The sequence below is a fragment of the Acromyrmex echinatior genome, chromosome 11 (assembly GCF_024713525.1).
Source record: "Acromyrmex echinatior isolate Ae372 chromosome 11, ASM2471352v2, whole genome shotgun sequence".
Taxonomy (NCBI): domain Eukaryota; kingdom Metazoa; phylum Arthropoda; class Insecta; order Hymenoptera; family Formicidae; genus Acromyrmex; species Acromyrmex echinatior.
This window is the reverse complement of record NC_141862.1, coordinates 3,266,795-3,292,666: the sequence shown is the minus strand read 5'-3', so window position 1 is coordinate 3,292,666 and position 25,872 is coordinate 3,266,795. Positions and strand designations below refer to the sequence as shown.

General features: G+C 31.4%; 2 protein-coding genes across 5 annotated transcripts in view; both read left to right on the top strand.

Annotated features, from left to right (window-relative positions):
• Positions 1-24,208, top strand: part of LOC105152678 (pancreatic triacylglycerol lipase) — a 108,016-nt gene extending 83,808 nt beyond the window's left edge. For all 3 annotated transcript variants that reach the window (XM_087411257.1, XM_087411255.1, XM_087411256.1), the window contains one exon: positions 24,017-24,208. In XM_087411257.1, the coding sequence (XP_087267383.1) occupies positions 24,017-24,039 (23 nt within the window). In that variant the 3' untranslated portion in view covers positions 24,040-24,208. The remainder of the gene's footprint in view (positions 1-24,016) is intronic.
• Positions 24,209-24,332: 124 nt separating this feature from the next.
• The window catches only part of LOC147908038 (odorant receptor 94b-like), a 259,915-nt gene continuing 258,375 nt past the window's right edge, over positions 24,333-25,872 (top strand). For both annotated transcript variants that reach the window (XM_087411254.1, XM_087411253.1), the window contains exon 1: positions 24,333-25,214. In XM_087411254.1, the coding sequence (XP_087267380.1) occupies positions 24,856-25,214 (359 nt within the window). In that variant the 5' untranslated portion in view covers positions 24,333-24,855. The remainder of the gene's footprint in view (positions 25,215-25,872) is intronic.

Genomic DNA, 25,872 nt, shown 5'->3' with positions numbered 1-25,872 from the left:
ATATGGCGATCTTTGCCAAAGAAATATGCAGAAAACCTCGTCGAAAGTATGAAAAAAGGTGTCATGCAATAATCAGTAATGGAGGTGATTGGACAAAATACTAGGTAATTGCGCAATAGCTAATAATGTGTACTTCAAAAAAAAAATAAAAAACTGTCTAAATGTTTATAGTTTTTTGATTATGGCAGACACTTTCTTATTGAACAGACTGTATATCTTTTCTCATATATTATATATTAATTTTTTATATATTATATATTAATTATTTTTCATATGTATTAATTATGAAATATCGTAAGATTTTTAAGATTTTTTTGTAAGTATAATTTCTGATGAAATGTTATAAAATCTAAAAAATTTTAAAAATACTTTTTAAAAATTATGGGATGAGAAATTTCAGAATATTTCAGAATTCACTTGTATGAGAAGTTCTGAGAGAAGATGTAAACTTTCCGAATATTTCTGAGTATTTCTGAAAAATTCCAATTTGTATAAAAATTAGGAGAAAAAATTTTCAGGGAAGGTCGTTAGATCATCCAGCATAAAGATATCATTGATTTAGAGGAGAATGGGCATGAAGGAGACAAGTTTTGAAAGAACTATTTTGTATTTCAACTAACTGAATGTTTCCATAAATTTAAAAATATTTTCATTTGATATCAGTGCTAAAACAAAAAATACACTTCTTGAATTATTTCCAAGTGTTTTTCATTTATTTGCGATTAGTTTTTGGAAAAAGTATTTTTTTTATCGAATGCTATTATACATTAACGTAACTAAGAACGTATTGTTACACATCTTTTCGTTTATTTTAATTTATCAGATTCTGTGATTAGTTTTTTTACACATAATTTTATGAAAGAGCCGGTATTGAGAGCTATGAAAGAGCCAGTTCTTTCATTGCATACCCAGAAATGTGATTCTGTCAGCGCACAGTGTAAAATTGTCTTCAAATGTACATCTCCTTCTCTGAGGAACATTCCTGTGAATATTTATTGTAGGTAAATAGATTTTTAAATATTTCTGTATTATAAGACGGCATTTCCTACAGTTCGTAAGTTCGCAGATTATGCTACTAAATTAGGTCATAGTGAAGCATTACCAGTTTCACTCTTTTCAGATCTAATTCAACAAAATGTCATCAAACAATATCAAAGATAAATAAAAAAAAAAGAAACTGTTACTGTTATCCAGAAAGCTATTAAAGAAGTTATTAATTATGGTCACAGCATCAAGAGCACTCGCTCATAACATCTCAAGAGTATACTTGGCTAAAATTGTAAAGAGAGCAAAAGAATCAGATAATTCATATGTTCACTGTTCTAATATAGGCAATAGACGCATATTACAACAGGAAAATGATTTAGCAGATTATCTCAAGATATCGTCAAAAATATGTCATGATCTATCATACAAATAAACAAGAAATTTAGCATTTCAATATGCTGAAACACTTTCCATTCCAGACAAATGAAAGGCAAATAAAGAAGTAAGTATTGACTGGTTACGGGGTTTTATGAAGCGCCACAAAAGTCTGACAATTCGCAAACCTGAAGCCACTTTTCTTTCAAGGGTCACTAGTTTTAACAAAACAAATGTTAGCATGTTTTTTAAGAAATTAACTGCACTTATGATACCACCAAATATAAATTTCCATCACATTTGATTTTTAACTTTAATAAGACCGATTGCAGTACTGTCACAATTCCTTCAAGAGTAATAGCTCAGCATGGAACAAAGTAAGTGAGGCAGGTTACTTCTGCTGAACGAGGGAACTTAGTGACGGTACTTTTCATGATCAATTCTGGATCCTCTGCCATCTGTTTTTGTGTTTCCAAGAGTTCGTTACAAGGATATTATGTTAGTTAATGGCCCAGTAGGTGTTCTTGGCTTAGCTAATAGTAGCAGTTAAATGAATGAAGAATGTTTCATGTCAGCACTTCAGCATTTTGTGAAACATGTTAATCCAACAAAAGAAAATCCTGCATTGATCCTTATGGATAATTATTGTAAATTTTTTAGCTATAGAATTCGCTAAAAAAATCATATAATTATTTTAATTTTTCCACCACATTGCAACCATTGGTTACAACTACTTGATGTGGCTGTGTTCGCGCCATTTAAATCAAGATATAAAATAGTAATGAATGAATGGATGTTATCAAATTCTCGTGTTACAGTGACTATTTATCATGTAGGTCAATTTGTTAGAGAAATATTTTTGACGTCTTTCACGCCTCACAATTTGACACAAGCTAAAATCGACATACACAGTGCGACAAATATGTTCCCGGACAGGGCCTGAAAATCATGATTGAAACAACAATATGCATATTTTTTGGTTTTATTATTCAAAATATTTTCATCTGGCTTCAATACACTTGTTACACCGATTCAATAGTGATTCAAATGCATGTTCTAGCTCAGTTTGCGGAATTGCCTGTGTAGAAGCTGATTGGATGGTCGGAATGTCATCAAAAAAGCGTCCTTTCAATTTCAATTTCAATTTTGGGAATAATGAGAAGTCGCAGGGGGCCAAATCAGGTGAATACGGTGGATAATTTAACACAGAGACACGATTTCGAGCCAAACATTGACGGACAATCAATGAAGTGTGACTCGGTGCATTATCATGCAACAAAGACCAATCTTCTGGATCACGATATTCGGGGCGAATACGATGAATTCTGCCCATCAATCGCTTTAAAACTTCGAGATAATGTGCACCAGTAATTGTTTGGCCAGTTGGAACAAACTCTTTGTGGATAATATCTTTGCTATCAAAGAATGTGATGAGCATTGTCTTGATTTTTGATGGAACTTTTCGTACTTTTTTTGCTTGTGGTGAATTTTTTGATTTCCATTCCGCTTTGACGCTTAGTTTCTGGATCATATTGAAAGCACCATGTTTCATCACCCATAACAATTGATTTTAGGAAGTTTGGATTATTTTCTGCGGCTGCAATGATGTCTCTGGAATAATTGATTCTCGCTGATTTTTGATCGCTTCTTAATGTGTGTGGAACAAACTTCGCACAAACCTTCGTTTTACCCAAATCTTCATGTAATATGGTTCGAATCGTTTCTCTACTGATATTTAAAGCCTCCTCCATCATTTTTAGTGATGCATTGCGATCGTTTGCAACAAAATCACGTACTTTTTAGATCATTTCGGGTGTTCGAACTAAAATTGGCAGTCTTGATTTTTTGTCATCTTCAAGGGTCTCTCTGCCTTCCAAAAAACGCTTATGCCACTCAAAAACAGCTGTACGACTTAGATATTGACCTGCCGTAAACTTGTTGCATTGATCGAAATGTTTCTGATGCACTTTTACCAAGTTTTGAGTTAAATTTAATCACTGCTCTTTGTTCCATATTAAAATTTCTACCTCGACCAAAATCTTGTTTAACATGAACTGTCATATCTTTATTATATGTCAACCAAAATGAATGAAACTTTGACAGATGATAGCAAAATGTTCAACCTTTAAAATGCATGTTTGAACGCACAGATGTCGCCACTGGTTGCTGAGATGTGGTTCGTGTCCGGGAACATATTTGTCGCACTGTGTGTATATATATATATATATATATATATATTTCAAGTGATTGTAAATGTAACAACTTGCCCTACAATGGGATAAGTTGTTACAATTTACCTTCTGAAAGAAAATCTCAATTTTCAATTTAAAGACATTGATCAAATTAGAAAAAATGGACTAATTAAAGATGTACTTGAAACAATGCATAAGTATTCATTAATTTAAATGTATACTAGGTGGGGGTGAAAAGTAACCTCCTTGGGAATGAAAAAAATTTTTTTCTTATGCAGAATCTCGCCCAAAATATGGCGTGTTCGCTCAGTACTAATCTTTGTAGCATCTGCTAGCTCGCGCACCTTCACTTTCCGGTCAGCCAACACCATTTCATGTATTTTTTTGACATTTTCCTCGGTAACCGCATCGGAAGGCCTGCCGCTGCGGACTTCATCGGTAGTGGAGTTGCGGCCACCACGAAACTCTCGAAACCAATATTTGACGGTGTAATCTGACGGAGTATTAGCCACATAATATTTATCCAACTTTTCTTTTGTTTCCTTCGCCGTTTTGCCTCTCAAAAAATAATGTTTTATGAGAGAACGAAAATCGTTTTCGCAAACACGTCAACAACAATCAGCTCTCAAAATAAAACTAAGGGCAGTATCGCACTGCCACTTGGCATGTCTGCCTAAATATGAACGGACTACAAGGCACCATAAACTTTTTTGCAGTAGTGGCGCATTCTGGCGGTCAAGGAGGTTACTTTTCACCCCATCTAGTAATATATATTAGTACGGAAAAAATTACTAATCAAAAATTGTAACAATTTGCTTCGGTCTCCCTCATATGACTAGAAAATTATCTAAATATAACTGAAAATTTTCACGAAAACAGCTAATGAAAGGGCAGTTAGAAAAGCGCTGATCTTTTAAAGAGACGTATATTATAATTAGAACGCGTAGCTGAAAATGCAGAGTATACTAAAAGACCGCTAGCAGATTTAGAGCAGATTAAGAACAGATTAAATTTGTTGACAAAGCTTGCTGACAGATTGTGCCAGCATATTAGTCGACAGAATCGAACAGAGTTTGCTAGAATCAGGTTCTGCTCTTAATCTGTTCTAAATCTGCTGTCATGTTATGTAGGACTTTATTCGGTTTCTGCTATCAATCTGCTGGCAAAGCATATCCAGCAGGTTTTCTCAAATTTCTGACAGTAATTTACTGATAATATCAGATAATACAAACTCTGGGTATTAAATAATGAACTTAATAACTCTCTGATGAAACTTTGGACGCTTTCAAAACAATGATTTTGACGTAAGAGACAAAGAACGTTCAGGACAGCCGAAAAAAATTTGAAGATGTTGAGTTGCATGAAATGCTCGAACGCTTTTAGAGTTGTCGAAAGCGTTAACTGTTACTCCAAAGGCTGTAAAGGCTCTCAAAACTTATTCTTGGCTTGCATGCCAAGGGAAAGATTCATAAGAAAAGGATATGTCTACCATAAGTCTAACATAAGTTATTAGAAAATGCCATTTTGAATCATTTGTCTATCGTGACTTCTTTTCTTGTCAGGCAAAGAAAAAAGAGTTTTTTATGGCGTATCGTGAAAAATGCATTTATTTTGATAATCCCAAGCGGAAAAAATCATGGGTGGATCTCGACTAACTATCTGCTTCAACGCCGAAGAGAAATATCCATGGCATAAGACTTTGCTTTGCATTTTGGTGGGATCAGGAGGGTATGCTGTATTACGAGCTCTTGCGTCCAAATGAAACCGTTACAGCTGATCGCTACAAACAATTATGCTGATAGAGTTGATTCAAAAAAGATCATCCGTAGCTAACAATCGACGCAGTCATTTTGTTGCATAACACTCGATCGCATATTGCGAAAAGCGTGAAATAGACACTTTTATAACTTGAATGGGAAATGCTCCCGCATCCAACTCTCCAGACTTGACACCGTCGGATTACCATTTCTTTCGATCGATGCAACACGCACTTACGGACACACACTTCTCCAGTTACGAAGAAGTCCAAAAATAGATGAATAGATTACCTTGATACCGCGTTCTATTGTCGTGGGATTGTCCTGTTGTCGGGGAGATGAGAAAAAGTAATAGAAAATGGAGGAGATTATTTTGATTAAGGTATTCATTTATTTTCCCTTCGAAACAAATCAATTTTGGAGACGAAAAAACGGCAGAAATTATTAGGTGTTGGAATTAATTCGTAGCGTTTTACAAGTGATGGGAAGTATTTTCATTAATGTATTTTTTAATGCTCATGTGAAATAAATAACATTCTTTCATTAAAAAACGCTACGAATTAATTCCAACACCTAATAAATTCACCACCAATACAATTTGTTATTTTTCTGCAACCCAAAATTGGTAGTAGGCCCCGCTCAAAATGTGTTTCCGCTTTGCTATTAAGATTTTTAAAACAGAGAATTTGTATTTTTAAAACAGAAAATTTGAGTTCTTAAAGCAGAGAATTTATTTTTAAAGTAAAGAATTTGTGTAATTGGAGTTGAAAATATTTATTATATTCTTACATATTTCTGATCTCTATCTCTATGCCATCGATGACAGTCTAGCAAACATACAACGTGGAAATAATGTGGAAATAACAATAATATAACAGATGTTACACTCTATTTATATTATAGTTGTATTATATTATAGTAGTATTAGTATATATGGTTGGCAACTTTACCTCATAATAATAACTCATTACCGTTATCATTACCATTATTTTTCCTAAAAAATAACTCGTTACAGTCATCGTTACTCAAAATATAACGAATCGTTACTTTTTTGTTACTTTTTTTTCTTAACACTAATAGAATATTATATGCAGATTTTTTTCGATAAATGTAAAAATGATGAAAATTCTATTTTTTATTAGAGCTCAAAAAATATATGCCCATAGCAAACATTGTGCATTATTTCCATAAATGAAATAGATGCTGTCAAATAATATATATTGTATTTTCTGTAATTTTTATACTTAAATAAATTTAATTTTTGCATTACTTTTAATTAGATATCTTTAATAGATACTTTTAATAAGATACTTTAAATTATACGTTTAATGCTTAATACATATACAATTTTCTTTTCTATACATGATGGGTTCTTTGTGTGCGTTAATTTCCATAATTTTTGCAAATATACAAAAATCATGAATAAATTTTTATATATATTTTAATATCTTATGTATGTTTTAACATTTATGAAATTGTATATTTAAAAAGAAAGAAAGAATAGAAAGAATTATTTAGCCAGGTGCAGTATTTCGAAGAAAAAAAACAAGACATGAATAACTCATTATGAATATTCTAAGGATAAACTTATATTATAATAAAAAAATAATATTATTTGTAATCTGCATTATATACATATATTTAATTTGTAAGATATGACACAGAAAAAGTTTTATTTTAAAAAATTAAATGTATTGTAAAAATTATATCTGAGTTAGTTTATATGTGTAAACTGTGAATACAATGAAAAAAAGGCGTCATGATTTAGACAGCCAATCAGACCATAATGTTTTATTTTTCTTTTCTATGACTAATTTAGTAGGCTTATGACTAGTTACGACTAAACTTTTATGTAATTAGAAATAAAGTAATGATGAAAGTAACTAGTGAAATCGTTACCGTTATCTCAAAAATGTAATTGCGTTACCATGAGTTATTCAGAACATTGCGTACATAACAGTAACAGTACATTGCGTTATTCAGAAGAAAATGTAACATCGTTATCTATTTATTACCGAAAACAGTAACTTGTAACGGTAATGACAAATAACGCGTTACTTGCCAACCCTGATTATAATTACACAACTTAAATTTATATACATAATACAACCGGGTTATGAAATTGTTACATTATTTCGTTATTTATATGTTATAATAAATGAACAGCGATATTCATTTACATGTTACATAACAATTGTTTTATTGATATTATATTAATACTATATAATTTAAATTATAGTTCTAATGTCGCGGTCTCTATCCGCGACGTCGCGAAACTCTGTACTAGTCGAGCTTCGAGCTGTCAAACTGTCGAGCGTAACGTGACAATTTGTACTTAAATCATGAGAATTTACGGACAAATGAGTATTACTTGTGTTATAGAAGAATATTACTAATGAATTCAGTCGTTTGCATTATAAATTATATCAGTGCATACTAAAAGTTGTTCTATGGAATTAATGAAGTTAAATGTAAAAGTGATTCCAAATAAATAAATTTCGGAATAAGATTGAGTTTTCGAGATTAAACTATAAACATATATTAACAGACAGGTAATTGAGAACAAAAATTAAAGCGTTGTACATTAACAATATATTTCAAAGACCTTACAACAAATATGATGAAATTGGACGTTTCGGCTCAGTTTGAGCTATTCTCAGCGATGTCCAAATACCATTAAAAATTATTTACGATAAGATCCAAGTCGCAGCTAAGGTAGCCTCCTCAAATTCAAACTTGCGAAGCATCATTATCAATTAGTTGAATAGCTAAAGTTGATCACTAAAGAACCAATAATTGTTATTAAGACAACGACAGACCAAGCATAGAATGATCAAAGAACTCATTCATTGTGAACCATGATCCCCTATATCAAAAACCTCTTATAGAAACGCATGAATAAAGATAGATCTTGTTTAAAATCCAACAATAAGATATAAAAGGCTAATAAGAGTCAAAAAAACTTAATAAAATTCCATTAATTGTTTAACATAAGTATAATTAAAGATAAAAATAATAAATTGAACTGTAGAAAGTACAAAAGTTAAAATGCTAGAATACAATTACATACATTTTCGACCTTATATTTAGGTCTTCTTCAAATGTACAAAAAATTTTATTTTCCGATGCAGTATAATATTAGGTGTTGGAATTAATTCGTAGCGTTTTTAATGAAAGAATGTTATTTATTTCACATGAGCATTAAAAAATACATTAATGAAAGTACTTCCCATCACTTGTAAAACGCTACGAATTAATTCCAACACCTAAATTATTCAAAAATTAAGAAAGCGACTGTTTCGTTGCATAATTAGATGAGAGTTAAAACAAAGAAAACAAAAAATTGCTTGTCAATTGATTGCAAAATTTCTAGATAGAATATAAAGAAACATAGAAATGTTATAAGTTATCAAACTTAAAATTTATTCAGCACATTGCAAAAGAAATATTGTGTTTGATTGCATTAAAATCATTGAGTATAGTATGCGTAAATTACCCATAGATAAAAGGATCAATATCACGAATCACTCTATACCCATCCTTAATAATATAATTTCTACTCCGATTAATTTATTTCCTACTGAAGAGAGAGCTTATTATAATAGAATTGGAGAAGAGTACTAAAAAATTTTTCTTCTTATCCCAACATCATCTTTATTCGTGCAGACAAGGGCAATGTAACTGTTGTGTTAGACAAAGATTTTTATCTTAGCAACGTTAACAATATGTTGAATGACAGAGAGACTTATACAGTTATAAAAAAAAGATCCTACCAAGAAACTCACAATATCTCTCAGGGTTTTGCTCTCAAGATGGAAAATTTGCAATTATATCAACGATTCGAAATATAAATATTTATACAGCAGCGATGTGATTTTTCCCAGGGCGTATGCACTTCCTAAAATTCATAAACAAAATTGCCCTTTTAGGGCATCACTGTTTCGTCTATTGACAGTCCGTTACATATTTTGCCTTCCTTTTTACAAAATATATTATATGATTCTTTTCCGAAAACTGAGAGTCATGTTAAAGATGGTTTTCAGCTAGTAAAGATTAACTTAAAGGAATTTATTTCAATGTATAATTACAAATGATAATTACAATGATAATTACAAATTAATTTCTTTAGATGGTGTTACTTTTTACAAATATACCAATAGACTTAGCTATGTTAATAATAATTGGACTTACATTTCAAAAAAATATGCACTTTCAAAAAATGTGCACTTCCAGAATTTCTGACTGCAATTAGTTTTATTCTTGATTCGACTTTTTTTGACATTATTTATTGTATAAACAAAATTTTGATATGCCCAAGGGTTCTCTTCTGTCTCCCATCGTTGCGGACTTGGTAATGCAAAGACTGGAAAGGTCTCCTTTGATGTTATTTGGAGATAATGTACTTTTTTATTATCGATATGTCGACTTATGCACGGGGGTTTCGGTTTCTAAGATGATTCTTTTTTCAACGCGTTCAATTCGTTCCATCCTCGTCTACAATTTACCATGGAAGTCGGGGATAATTGGTTAAACTTTCTGTATGTTTCTATTATCATTAAAAACAATCGTTTGATGTTTGATTGGTATCATAAACCCACATTTTCAGGCAGATTTTAAAATTATTTCTTTAATCATCCGTTGTTCCAAAAGAAAGGCATAATATTTAGTTTAGTGGACAGAGTTCTATTGTTGTCGGAACCTGTTTTTTATGCAAAAAATATTACTCACCATAAACATTATGATAGAAAACAATTTTCCACTTAAGTTTATTTTTGATACCATTAATAATGGAATCAAGGATATCACTCGGAAAAAGATATCTAGAACTAATAACTTAGGGATTAATAAAGAATTTATTAATCTATCTTGGTTAATCGTGTCTTATGTACCGATTTTACTGAAAAATTCAAACAATTCAATAGAAATGATATCAAGATCTCTTATTATAGTACAAACAAATAAAAGAAATATATCAAAGTACATAAAGAATCTTTGGACCCTTTCTCGAAATCTAATGTTGTTTATAAGATAAACTGCAATAACTATGACGCATCTTACGTGGGACAAACGGGGAAAAAGCTGAAAACTCCGATTTCAGAACATCGAAATCATATACGTTGGAACACCAGCTCTAAATCGATAATAACGGATCATCGATCGCAATTGGGTCATGATTTTGATTAGAATAATATTCAAATCATGGATGAAGAATCGATTTACAATAAGCGCCTTGTCTCAGAGATGCTTAACATTAAAAAACAGAATAACAGTCTTAACTTACAGAAGGTCTTCACAAATCATTCCGATAATAAACAATGTTTGACTATGCATTGTCAAGATTTATCGCAGTACAGTCGAATCCAACGAGAACGTTAGACATTTTTCGCTGCTTTTATTTTATTTTATTGAACGTTACACGCTTATAATGTGATATTAATTTTTTCATTGCTTTTGACATCGAAATTTGATATTTTTTTTTTATAATACTAACATGGTTTTTCTCAATTATCGGACTATGAGGTGAGTTTTTACCAGAAAGACGTATTATGCTTGTGCTAAATAAAAAATTTTAGGTTTGATAATGTTTCTATGTTTCTTTATGTTCTTTCTAAAACGAGAAATTTTCGATTAATCGCTTTACGAGTAATTTTCCGTTTTCTCTGTTTTAACTCTTATCTAATTATGCAACGAAACAGTCACTTTCTTAATTTTTGAATAATATATTATACTGCGTCGGGAAATAAAATTTTTTGTACATTTGTAGAGGGTCTAAATATAAGATCGACACATGTATGTAATTACAATATATTGTAGTGTTTTAACTTTTGTACTTTCTACAGTTTGATTTATTATTTCTATCTTTAATTATATTTATGTTAACTTATGTTAGTTCAAACCATCCTCAGCGATGTCCAAATAACATTAAAAATTATTCACGATAAGATCCAAGTCCTCAGCTAAGGGAGCTTCCTCAAATTCAAACTTGCGAAGCATCATTAGTTGAATAGCTAAATGATCACTAAAGAACCAATAATTGTTATTAAGACAATGACAGACCAAGCATAGAATGATCAAAGAACTCATCCGCTGCTAATCATGATTCATATCAAAAACCTCTCATAGAAACGCATGAATAAAGATAGATCGTTAAGAGGATCGTATCGAGCAAATATCAATGTTCAAATGAAAATAATGGTATAAAATATATAAGGTTGAGCATTGTACCTTATCAAAATAAACAGATGTCAAGATAGAGTCAAACAGTCATAAATTAAAAAGTACAAAGAAAGTTAACTGATGTAATATCCTATCATAGATCACATCTTGTTTACAATGTTCACATAAGCATAGTGTAGGAATTCAGTGTTAGATTTTAAATCAAACTATACTCTTGCGAATTAAGATGGAGCATTTCAAATGCAAGTCTTTTTCCAAAATATCTCTCTCTATCTAAGATATTTACATTTTTCCAATTGAAATCATGTGCGTACTCTAATCTACAGGGTGGGCCATCTATTGGTACGTTTTTAAAAATGCGATCAAATGAGCATACATTGATATTTTTTATTAATTTTTTTTTGTTGTGAAGCTAAAAGTATCCGCGTCAAGAATGAAAAACGATTTCGTTCATGTGGCTCCCTCTACTGGCCTTACAGTATGCCATTCGGTCACCCCAATTATTAATGACATTTTGGACTACCTCGGCGCCAATTTCACTCAAAACAGTCGTAATATAATGTCATCCACTAACATCCCTTTCTCACGAACTTTCCTCACCAATTTGCGTATAGCTCCTTCGGTGGGTGCTCTATCACGACCCATATTTCTTTTCAAAATTCGTACAGTTTCGGCGACACAGCACTGACTTTGAAAATAAGTTTTTAAAATTTCAAAACGCTCTTCAAGAGAAAACATGTTGTTTCGTGCCGCGGACGGTATGACTAATAAACTGTCAAAATTTCGGGTCTGTAGCTCGTTCGGTGTTGCCATACGACGAAATTCAAAAACGTACCAATAGATGGCCCACCCTGTATGTATTGTGATTACTGATGGGTTGCCGGTTTTCTTATTTATATTATTACGGTGTTCAGCAATCCTAGTTTTGAGTTTTCATCCAGTCTGTGCTACATACAAGGCATTACAGTCCCAATCTTATTTACCACATCCATGTGGAAGTACATCCTTTTGAGATTTAATGATCCCATCAAGTATATTTATACTAAACCATGCCAGTTTAACGTTTAAATTTTTTGTGATGTTTTTAAATTTTCCATAAAGATGTGAAAGGAATGAAATTATGAACCACATAGTTTTCTCTTCATTGTTAGTAGTGTCGAGATCTGTTCGCCTTAGTATCTTACGTTTTAGACCTTAATCGAAAATTTATCGTGTCGAAAATAAACTTCATGGGATAATAATTTTCCAAAAAGGAAAATGTTTTAATTTATTAGGTGTACAACTTTGGTTCCGCCGTTTTCCTACAGATAGCTTTAGCGCTAAGTGGTGGTCGAAATAATAAATCATAGACGTCATACAATAAACTTTGGCATCTGTCATAACCCCATAAAAACATTAGTCGATTTGTGTCTGCATCATAAAGTTATTCTCGATTGAAAATGTCAGTTTACGAGCCAAATTCTCGTCATTTGCGGAAGGTTTTAATTTTCTGCTTCTAATATGAAGAAATCTGCGGCTGAGGCTCATCGAATGCTCTCAAATACTTATGGTGAGGCCGCTATTAGTGAAAGAACGTGTCGTGAGTGGTTTCAACATTTCAAGAACGGTGATTTTGACATCGAAGACCGGCAGGTGGAAGAGAAGGTTTTCGAAGATGCAAAATAGAAGGCATTACTTGATCAAGACTCGTGTCAAAATCAAGAAGAATTGTCATGATCATTGGGAGTGACTCAACAAGCCATTTCAAAACGCCTCAAAGTCATGGGAATGATTCAGAAGCAAGGAAATTGAGTGCCGTACGAGTTGAAGCCGAGAGAACCGAACGGCGTTTGTTTGCTTGTGAACAGCTGCTTGAAAGGCAAAGACGGAAGGGATTTCTGCATCGCATTGTGACTGGGGACGAAAAATGGGTTCATTACGATAACCCCAAGTGCAGAAAATCATAGGGAGTTCGGCCATGCTTCCACATCGACGGCCAAACCGAATATTCACGGCTCCAAGGTCATGCTCTCTATTTGGTGGAACCAGCTCGGCGTAGTGTATTATGAGCTGTTAAAACCGACTGAAACAATCACAGGTGATCGAACGTAATTCATGCATTTGAGCCGAGCATTGAAAGACAAACGGCAATATAACGAGAGACACGATAAAGTGATTTTGCAGTATAACAATGCTCGATTCCATGTTGCGAAAATGATCAAGACATACTTGGAAACGTTGAAATGGCGTCCACCCGCCGTATTCTCCAGACGTTACTCCCTCTGACTATCACTTATTTCGATCAATGGCACACGGCCTGGACCAGCACTTCCGGTCTTATGAAGAAGTAAAAAAATTAGATCGATTCGTGGATCGTCTCAAAAGATGATCAGTTTTTTCGACGCGGGATTCGTATGCTGCCCGAAAGATGGGAGAAAGTAGTGGCCAACGATGGACAATACTTTGAATTATAAATGTATAACCAGTTTTTTACAATAAAGCTTCGAAAAAAATGGCGCAAAGTTGTATACCTAATAAATCTTAACAATAAATCTAAGAGAGTATCTTGATAAAACTTCGGATGTGATAATAGTATTGTTTTATCTACCCAGTAAACACAGTAAACAGTTTGTTACAGTAATATAACGTGAAAATAACGAATAATATAACATAAGTTATGATACGAGGGCAATATAGTTCTTAGAAAATCTGTCAGAGGGTACTCGCAGTGTCATGTCACATTACTTTTTGACAAGTAGCATCTTTCACCTGATCACTGTCAAATTTTGAGCGGAATTCATCGTGTGGTTTTATTTCTGTATGATTAAAGCAAACAACCTTTGTATTTTTTGCAAAATGGAAAAAAAACGAGTTTCGTGCAGTGATCAAACATCTACATATGAAAGGTTTAACGCCGAAAAAAATCAAAGCCGAGTTGAATAATGTTCATAGCATATCTGCACCAGCGTTTGCGACTGTATACAATTGGGTGAATGAATTTAAACGTAGTCGTACATCTACATGTGATCATTCGTGACGTCCAAGTGAGGCTGCGCCAGAAATCATCGATAAAGTCCACGATATTGTTTTGACTGATCGACGAGTGAAAGTGCGCGAGCTTGTTGAGGCCACAGGCATATCACATGGCATAGTGATTTCAATTTTGCACGAACAATTGGGTATGAAAAAGCTATCAGCAAGGTGCCGCGTTTGCTCACTGTGGATCATAAGTGCGACCGTGTGACGATTTCAAAACAATGTTTGGAAATGTTTCAACGTAATCTAGATGAATTTCTGCGTCGATTTATTACTATGGACGAAACATGGATCCATTACTTCACACCCGAGACGAAGGAACAGTCAAAATAATGGATTTCATCGAGAGAACCAGCTCCGAAGAAGGCGAAGACTGTGAAATGGGCCAAAAAGGTGATGTTTTTTTGGGATGCACGAGGTATAATTCATATCGATTACTTTCCGTTGAAGTAAACGATTAATGCGGCGATTACTACGCAGTCTTATTGGACCATTTCAACAATATTTTAAAGAAAAAACGTCCCCATTTGGCGAAGAAGAAAGTGCTCTTCTATCCAAACAATGCACGGGTTCACACGTATCCGGCACCGATGGCCAAATTCAACGAATTCCGCTACGAATTGCTTTCTCATCCAGCATATTCGTCAGATTTAGCTCCCTGCAACTATTTCCTGTTTCCAAATTTAAAGAAATGAAAAGAGATTCATCCCCAGAGAGCTCATCGCCGAAACAGAGGCTTATTTTAAAGGGTTGGACAAATCATATTATTCGAACAGCTTGAAAAAGTTGAAGAATCATTGAATCAAGTGTATCGAGCTGAAAGGAGACTATATTGAGAAATAAAAATGAATCGATAAAAAAAATGTGTTTTACTATGTTTTTCTAAAAACTTATTGATTTGTCCTCGTATAAAAAACTGTTACATATCATGCATATAATTTTGTAATATTATAATTTTTACAGTATGAAATATTACTGCAATGTAATATTGTTATATCAATGTTGTATAAATTTTTTCTGTATATTATATAATTATATAATTCAGTTACAAAATATGGTTATTGAAAAAACTTTCGTTGCGATAGTTTAAAAACTGTTTCAAACAATTATTATCTGTTGAACTAGATTATTACAGTGAATTATATTTTAGCTTAAATTATATGTTTAATTTACACACACTCACGTATGCACGTACGCATCCACACAGCATACACACAAATACGAAAATGAAATATTGCTCACTGATTTGAAAAATGTGATAATATTCAAGAGATAAAAACATATGTATTTTTAAAATGAAGTAGTTTATTATATATTTTTAAATACTTTATTATATGTTACATATTATAACTTTATAATACTACTGAGTACAATTACTAAATGTAAGAATTATAATGTGCAATATGTTGTAATATTTATACAAAATGTGTACTATATATTGTACAATTCTACTGTGTATGATACTCTACTGCAGTGTAATAATATTATTTGAAAATATATTTTCAAATAATATTATTACACTGCAATAGAGTATCATACACAGCAGAATTGTACAATATATAGTACACATTTTGTATAAATATTATAAAACATATTGTACATTATAATTCCTACATTTAGTAATTATATCTTGCATGTTATGTTTTATACAAGTATACTTTTATACTTATATATTTATGTAAATTTTTACATTTTAATTTTACAATATTATTCAACTCAACAAACGAGAATGGATTAAAATAGATTGAAATTTTTTTCTATCCGAATACATATTTTAAAAATAGCGAATATTTTTTTTGGATTCAATTGGATTCAACTGGATGCAATTGGATTGAAAAACTGCATTTTCTATTCAAAATTTTGAATTGAACAATATTCACAATGCACAGAAAAAATTAATATTATTTTTAGATTGAAAGACATAGAGATATGCTCCATACAATTCCTATAAATGAATAAAAATGCATTCAGGATTGAAAGGCATTGAAAAGCATTTATTTTAACATTCGTGAATCAATATTTCTGAAAATCTGAATCCATTTCAATTCATTTTCGTTTGCTGAGAAATAAACTAAACTCTCGAGAATGTCAAAAAACAAAAACAAACAAGAGTCGATGAAAGTTTTTTGCGCGGATGTTAGTGCGAAAAAAAAAATCATTTATTATCAAAAAACTATAGTATAATTGGTTACGCATAAACGTTTCGGCCTCCTTCCGGGCCACGTTCAGTATGTCTGAACGTATGTTGTAAAATTCTTACTTCTTCGTGACGAGAAACTCAATCTCCTTATTGGCAATGGTTGACAATTCACTTGACTTCGACTCTGATTCCGAACAACGTACAGTCTCTTACAATTAGGAGAAAACTTTTCAATGTCTCCTTCTAATTATAAAAAGTTTATTTTAGAATTTATAAAAAACATCGAAAATAGTCTTAATAAATTACATGAGCAAACGATTAGATGTTAGGAACCGAATCATACCAATTATTAATAATCTTTTTAATCGAATCTTAATCGGATTGATTCTTTGAAGGATAAGCTTGCAGATATGTAGAAAGTAACAAAATCATTTTTGAGGAACAACCATGATATTATGATTACTAGAACCAATAAGGATAATGTGTAGTGTGACAGTGATAATGAAAAAAGAAGACTATAGACAAAAAATGCTTACATTACTAAGTGATGAAAATACATATGAGATAGTTAAAAAAGATCCTACTAACATTCTTTCTAGAAAACTGAAAGAGTTATTCACCAGATAAAAGAAAAAAAGAGTTCATTTCGCAACAGATTTACAATAAATTGTACAACGGTGACGGGATATTATCTGACGCTTACGAGCTTCCAAAGAGCTATAAACCGGGATCGCTTCTAAAAATTATCATTTCTGCTATCGATAGTCTATTATACACTTTAACAATATTTCTACATAAAATATTTTATAAAATTAATGTTGACTCATCAGTTATATAAAAAATAGTTTTCATTTGATTGAAATTTTGAGTAAAAAAACATTAGATAATAATTCTATTTTAATTTCACATTTTAATTTCATTTTAATTTCATTTATTATAATATTTCTGTTTTTTTTTTTGCTGTAGCTCTCATTGCAATGTCATCTACGTAGTGAATGTAAAAGGAGATGGAAAGCTAAAATATTCAATGCTTTTTTCTTCAGATCTTGTAATGCTAAATCTGCGATTACTGGTGATAGAGGTGAGCCCATTCCAAATTTTTGTCTATAGGTAAGAAGTCATAATTTAACGATTCCATTTGTTTTGGAGGTCTCATACAAATTTAAAGACATAATTTAAGATCTTGATGACCTTGTATTTTTTAGTCTGAACAAGCTTAATTCTTTTATTAAAACACATAAAGATCTTTTACTTAATAAAATAAAAAAGAACGTAATTTACAAGATATATTGCGATACCTTCTATGTTGGGCAGACAGGGAGGACTTTAAAAACGAGAATCTCGAAACATTGTAATGATATCCGAAGGAACACGAATAATCATTTTGTTATTATCGAACACAGATTGGATTTGATTGGGAAGGCACAGAAATTGTTGATCAGGAACGATTTTTGTACAAACGACGTATCTCGGAAATATTCAGTTGAAAAAAAACAGCCTTAATTTGCAATCTGATACTGAATTTTTATATCACTTATACATTTCAATTCTCAATAATTTACACTGATTTAAATTGCGCGCCGTTTTTGTTTTTATTATTTTTAAGTAACAGTCTGACATATGTTGGTAATACCGTCCATTTTACTTATTAGTTTGTACACTGTGTATTATCTTTGACTCATTTGAATATTAACCGTCACAATATTCGGAACAGTTGTAATGAATTTATATTGCTAAATATGAATAATTTGCGGATCCTTTGTCTTTCGATTTTGATTGATTTTTGATATTCACGTCTTTCATGGCTACATGAGTGAGAGATTAATTTGTCGTTATAAAAAATAATTGGTAACGTTTTTTATATTTGCACAGATTTTTATCTATTAATCGGTCATTGGAATTGTCAACCATTGCCAATAGAATAAGGAAATTGAATTGCCGCTCTACCGTCTCGCCATGAAGAAAGAAGTGAGAATTTTACAACATATGCTCAGACATACTAATGATGGCTTGGAAGTAAGCCGAAATGTTTATGCATAATTAATACTATAATTTTTCGACAATAAACGATTTTTATTTTCGCACTAATAACCGCGCAAAAACTCTCATTGACCTTTATTTATTTTTGTTTATATTATTCAATAAATCGATGATATATTAAAGGAAACTATTAAAGGGAACTATTACATATTTTTCAAAATTAGAATTAGAAATTAGTAACTTTAAACACTTTGTTTGTATCTCTTTAGCTAAAATAATAATAGGTTCAGAAGAAAAAGGATTATCAATTACAAATATATTTAAATTTTGAGAATCACAAAATTCTAAAAAAAAAAAACTATATTAATAACTTTCCTATCGCAAAGATATACATTATTTTTCATCATACAGTTTTAACAAGAATCGTAATTTCATTAAAAATGTTTGCAATACATTGTCTTTTATTTTAAAAATACCTTATATATGTATATATATATATATATATGTATATATATATATATATAATATATATATACCTGTATATATATATATAGTATTATATATTAGGTGTTGGAATTAATTCGTAGCGTTTTTAATGAAAGAATGTTATTTATTTCACATGAGCATTAAAAAATACATTAATGAAAGTACTTCCCATCACTTGTAAAACGCTACGAATTAATTCCAACACCTAATATATAAGCAATTACTTTATGGTAATGTAATATAAATATTATTTTATTATATAATAAACATATAACTTCTGTTATATTACATGCTATATTTATGAGTGAGAAATTACAATTAAGCGTATGTTATCGGTAACAGTTATTTACAACAGTTTGTTACATTCTAATTTATTGCATTTGTATAACATTAATATAACAATGTTTAATGGGAATTTAGATGAATGCTCGTTAGACCACCTCTCTTTTGTGGAAGTGAATGAAGAGATAAGAAACTAAGATACCTCCCCGAAAAAGTTGATTTATGAAACATATTAAATTCTCACTCTCTTCACTTAAAAATGTACTATTGTCATTAATGATTGTGACATCCAAAAAATTTAATCTATCTCTTCCAATTTCTAAAATAAATTGTAACCTCAGATGTGATGCATTAAACACTTCTAAAAACTTATCGATTAAATTATGAGGTACAGCAGTGGCAATGTCATCAACATATCTAAAAAAGAAGGATATGTTAGTTTCAAACTTCTCCAACGCATTCCTTTCAAGATCTTGCATAATTAAATCTGCAATGATAGAAGACAACGGCGAGTCCATGGGTGTTCCAAAATTCTGTCTATACATCTTGCTATCAAAGACAAAAAAACAATATATTGCATTTCATTTTTCGATTTATATTAAAGAAAAATATTGAAAAAAAAATGAAACGGATGATTTCAAGACACGATAGAAATTACATTGCTAATATAAAATCAATTCAATATTCTGTCTTGAACAGTAATTTTCTTTCTTTTTTATTGAATCCACTTGCAACTTCAACTAATAATGGATTAACTAACATTAATGTTAAACCTTCTACTAATAATGGATTAAATCCTCTACATTCTCCCAAGGGGAAAAGTCATCTTCTTTATACTCGATAAGAAATAAATGGATTATCAACCTTTCTAATAATGTTATTCCAAAAAACATCCAATGTTTATTACAACCTGAGCAGTAAATTTTCATTACCTTCATATAATATAAAGAGAAACTGTTTCGTATTTATCAAGTGTATTGAGAATAATGTTAAAAAATTGGGGAATGCGCGCAGAGCTGTTGGAAGTTAGAAATCGTTCAATATTCGTCATTGAGGAAACGTCTCGTGTCTTGGAAACTATCCAATAATGCTATCAATAAAAAATTAACTGCATTACTTAAATCAACAAAAAGGTTCATAAAAAATAACAAAAAAATTATTTTCACAAGAGCAGACAAGGGCAATGTCATTGTTGCATTGGACCTTGATGAATATAAATGGAAAATAAATATATTAAACGATAAAAGTACTTATATATTGGTAAGGATCCAACAAAAAACCTTAGTTCGTACACATTTGTTCGTACACGATTGACGTATTAGTTAAAAGAAGAATATATTGACTCAGCGATATATAAGAGGACATTGGGGAGATCGGGACTAATACTCATTTTTCAGTTTCGAATTTTTACAGACAAAATTAAGAGACTTATCGAAAAAATGAATTTTACACTAGTTACTACATACATTTGACTACCTAATAATATTTTAATAAGAGGAAACTGATAACTAATATGAAAAAAAATCCATTTTTTTAATGCATTCCATCTGATTTAATTAGCCTTGAGACCGGGGTAATTCGACTAATTCGATTATTAAAATAAAGATTAATGTATTTTAAGCTACATCTTTGGCTACATACGTAGGCTGCTGGAAAAGTTTCTGCAATCTAATACTTCCAGTGGCGCCAACGTTCTGCTACTATCATATCCGTAAAATAACGTTTTTAACTATAATTCAGTCGAGTTTGTACCCAAGCCAACTAGTTTTGTTTGCATAGTATTTTAAAAAAAGTTATTTTGTAAGAAAATGGAAATTTCGCGTGAAAACTTTCGGACAATGATTTTTTACGATTACAAATGTAATCTAACTCCGAAACAATGCATCGATCGATTTCATTTGACTTTTGAGGATGAAGCACCATCCAATAGGACTGTTTATAATTGGTGGAATTTGCCGAATTCCAACGTGGACGTACCTTTCTTTGTGACGAATTCTGTGAATATCGTCCATCCACGTCTGTTGTTGTCACTAATGTAATTGATGCTATGCGTGAAATGATTCAGCGAGACCGGCATATGACATACCGCGAGATTCAGGCATCCTTAGGCATTGACATGAAAGCAATACATATGATTTTGCATGATCACTTGAGCGTACGGAAATTTTGCAGTCGTTGGATCCCACACAATTTGACTCAAAAACAGGCTCGTGTTAAATGGAGCAAAGAAATGCTCAAGAAATTCAACCGAGGTTCGCTCAAATTTAGTCTACTTCGTTACTGGGGACGAAACATGGATCTATTTGAAAGTAAACAACAATCCACTGTTTGGATATTTCAAAATGAACCGAACCCAACAAAAGTTATTCGTTCACGCAGTACTGTTAAGCAAATGATTGTTTCTTCAGTTATACCGGACGTGTGGCTTTAGAGGATCGAAGAACTGTAAATACTGATTAGTATACAACAATTTATTTGCCAGAAGTCAAATGAATTGCGTAGAACAAACCGAAATCATTGCATCATCCTTCATCATGACAAGCTGTCACACAGCACGTCAAACCGTTGATTTTTTATTCAGTAAAAATGTTGAATTGATGACTCATTGTCCATATTCACCTGATTTATCACCTAATGACTTCTTTTTGTTCCCAAACATTAAAAAGAAGATACGTGGAGCGATTTGAGTTGCCTGAAGCAGCTGTTGAAACATTTTGTACACTGATTTCTGAGATTACAGCCTCAGAGTGGAAAAAAATGCTTTGAAAATTGATTCGAGCGTATGCAAAAATGTATCGATCTTAAAGGCGAATACTTCGAAAAACAATAAAGCCATTTACCGAATTTTACATGTTTTTGTTCATATTCTTTGCAGAAACTTTTCCAGAAGCCTACGTATTATGAGAAATGTAGATTAGGAGTCTTTAGGAACTAATTTTTGAATATAAATTAGTTCCTAAAGACTCTTTAATGATACAAAATGGTTGGATATAATAGGGCGATAGGAGTCAAGCACGGCAAACCAATACGGTTAACAAAACAATTTTACAAGAATTACCTGCTTGATTCCTATTGCTTTGTTATATCCAACCATTTTGCAAAGAATTTCTGTGTAATATTGAATCAAATAATACTTATTATAGCCACTCTTACATGTTCTCTTCTATCTGTACGCCATCGATGTAAAAGATTTCTTAACCTGAATAGTCTTGACTGTAACTCGGTTCATTACGGGGCAAAGTGATATTTTATTTATCAAATTCGTTCATTTCGTAAAAACGCGTTAAATGAATTTAATCAACATCGAAGGTTTGGAGGCTAAACTCGACAATAATCATTTTTACATTTAACTTCATTAATTCCATAGAACAACTTTTAGTACACACTAATATAATTTTTGTAGTGCAAGCAACTGAATTCACTAGTAATATTCTATAATACAAATAATACTCATTATCCGTAAATTCTCATAATTTAATTACAAATTGTCACGCATAATGCGCTTTGTCGCGCTCGACAGCTCGAAGCTCGATTGACACAGAGCTTCTCGCGAAATGTAATTTATATAAACGCTTCACGTAGAAATATAATTTAAATTATATAATACTAATACAATATCAATTGTTATATAACATGTAATGAATGCCGTTACGTTGCTGTTCGTTTATTATATTAGGTGCGCAACTAAGTTCTCGCTTATTTTGATGAAAATGCATCAAAATAATAACATATAAATAACGAAACAATAGTTTCATAATCCGGTTTGTATTATATACATATATAAAATAAAGTTATATAATTACAAATGATATACATACAATGTAACATCTGTTACTCTATTTATTATTTCCATTATTTATTATTATTACATTACATTGTATTTACATTTGGTGTTTGTTGGGAACGAATCTCTGATAAGGGAGAGAGAAGGAGAGAGAGAGGGAAGAGGAAGGGAGGGGGAGAAGAGGGAGAGAGAGGGAGAGAGAGGGAGAGAGAGAGAAAGAGAGAGCGAGAGAGAGAGAGAGAGAGAGAGAAAGAGAATAATAATCCTTTGTCCTTTGACAGTTCATCGCAATGAGTGATCGCTCGCGTTGAACGATGAGTGCACCGTCTCTATCTTTCTATACGCTACCTTATGCACCGTTACTTTCTGTACGCGATCTGTAATTCGCTAACTTTATCTTTTAATAACTCAAGAAATAAGTGTCAGATAATATTTTCGTACAGAAAAAGTCTCAGAATTCAGTTAGGAATATGTCTTTGTAAGTTCGATTGTTCTGAACGATTATTCTGAACGATTATTCTGAATTATCCTGTATATAAATTATAAAATAAGTATTCTTTAAAATGTCTTACTTTATAATTTTCAAAATAACTTACGTTGATGACTCCGATATTCATTATCAGTGCTAAAAATTCATTGTGCTCATAACGTATATAATAGATTTTCAGTACTGGCAGTGAATATCGGAACACGGCCAAAATATGAAGAAGTTCAACATTTTTTTTTAAATCTTTATTAATTTAAAATATGAAGAATCCTAAAAATATTAGAAGATGTAAGAATTTCTTCATTAGAATAATGTTCTTTAAATGCAAAATTACAAAATTTTTTTTTTTTTCAGGAAAGGAACCGTTTATCTCATAACGGACGATCAAAGTCCTTTTGGATTGAAGGAACAAGGATTCTTGCCTTGATTGCGCTACGTTGAGAACCACAGTATAAAAAATACTGGAAAAGTTTTAATAAAATAGAAGTAGTCAATTCTTACTAATTGTATAGAAGGAAAAAGGAAATAGAGGGAATGTATATCGGCTTCTAATGTGAATATTTTATCATGCTACATTCATTATATAATAATGCAACAATTGAACGCAACTTACTTTATTTTTCGTAATAATCGAGTCATCGTTATTCCGTCTAGATGTTTTATCTTCTATCGCATGCAATAATGTCACCATCAATTTAATGTCCAATTGGCGATTGTCACATCACTACGATATTCGATATATTCTTGTCATTTAAATTTAAATTTGTAAAAAATAACTAATGGAAGTTCGAGAAGTCTTATTAAAGTATATATAGATTCAAAAAAATATTATGCTGGCGCTAAGATCTATGACTCGCGTATATCGATCGCGACGACAATAGGGGTATATAGTGAACATAGCAAATTAATACCAACATTTATTTTTAAATAAGACGGAACTTACCATAATAACTCTGACATACCTTTCATAGCGTACAGATAGAATTGCATGTAACGTTTTGCCGATTAGCAAAACATATTTATATATGAATTATGTATAAGTGAGAGAAAAAAAAGCCATACAGCAAGAAACACTGACGAGGAAATGAAAACTGCAATATAATAGCATCCTCAGAACGTTGCCTCACAAGAAATATTTTTTTATCGAGACTTATCTTAGTCTCTTCGAGACTTTTCTTTATACTTTTAAGAGAATGATGCATACTCTTCCGTTATCGTTCGCGTTATTAACGTACACCGGATACTGGCGACCTGTTAATTTTACATCCATCAAGTATTGGACGTACACTATTTATTCTATTGTAATGAATTTCCTACTTTATTCATTCACATTTTGTGGTTTAGTCGACTGTTTTATATTCAAGGATCTCGAAACTTTCATCGAGAAATTTTCACTGTTTCTGACAGTATTCGGTGTTAGTTGCAAAGTGATAAACCTAGCGGTACGTCGGGATGAAATTATTGATCTCACCAATATGCTACTGAAGGACATTTGCATACCCAGGAACGATCAAGAAACGGATATTCAGCGACGCTTCGATCGCAATGCGAAGTGCGTATGAAATACAATTCTGAGTATATATATATATATATATATACAGGGTGCCGAAGTTTTTAGTATATATATATATATATATATATTAATATATATCTCACACACATGTACGCACACACACACACGCACACACTATGTATCGGGTTGAGGAAAAAATCTCTTTACAAGTTAGTAAAAAGAAACTTAGCATTCTATATGTTCTATTTTTAAAAAATTGATAATAACACCACTTGATAGAGCAACATTTCAGAATTGCTTTAAGAATCTGTATTTTTAATTGTAATATGATGATTTTAATTGCTCGGAATTACGAGCAGTAAAGTCAGAATGTTCCTTTTTACTTAATTCGCGAGTAAGTCAGGAATAAAAAATCATAGGAAGGTTTTTAAAAAATTTTGTAGAGATTTCAAGCTTTCACGATAGATAGTCAAATTTTTTTTGTATGCTACAGGCCTACAAAGTAAAAAGAAAATTTTTTATTTTTTCAAGTTTGTAGTTTTCTATATGTAAAAATTATAAAACTCATATAAATTCTAAAAATATAGTAAGCATTCCAAAGTAGAGATTTCAAACTTTAAAACCCTTTTTTAAATTTAAATTTTTTATCATTTTTAACGAAGATATTGGGGAAAGGTCTTTTTATCAACTTGTAAAA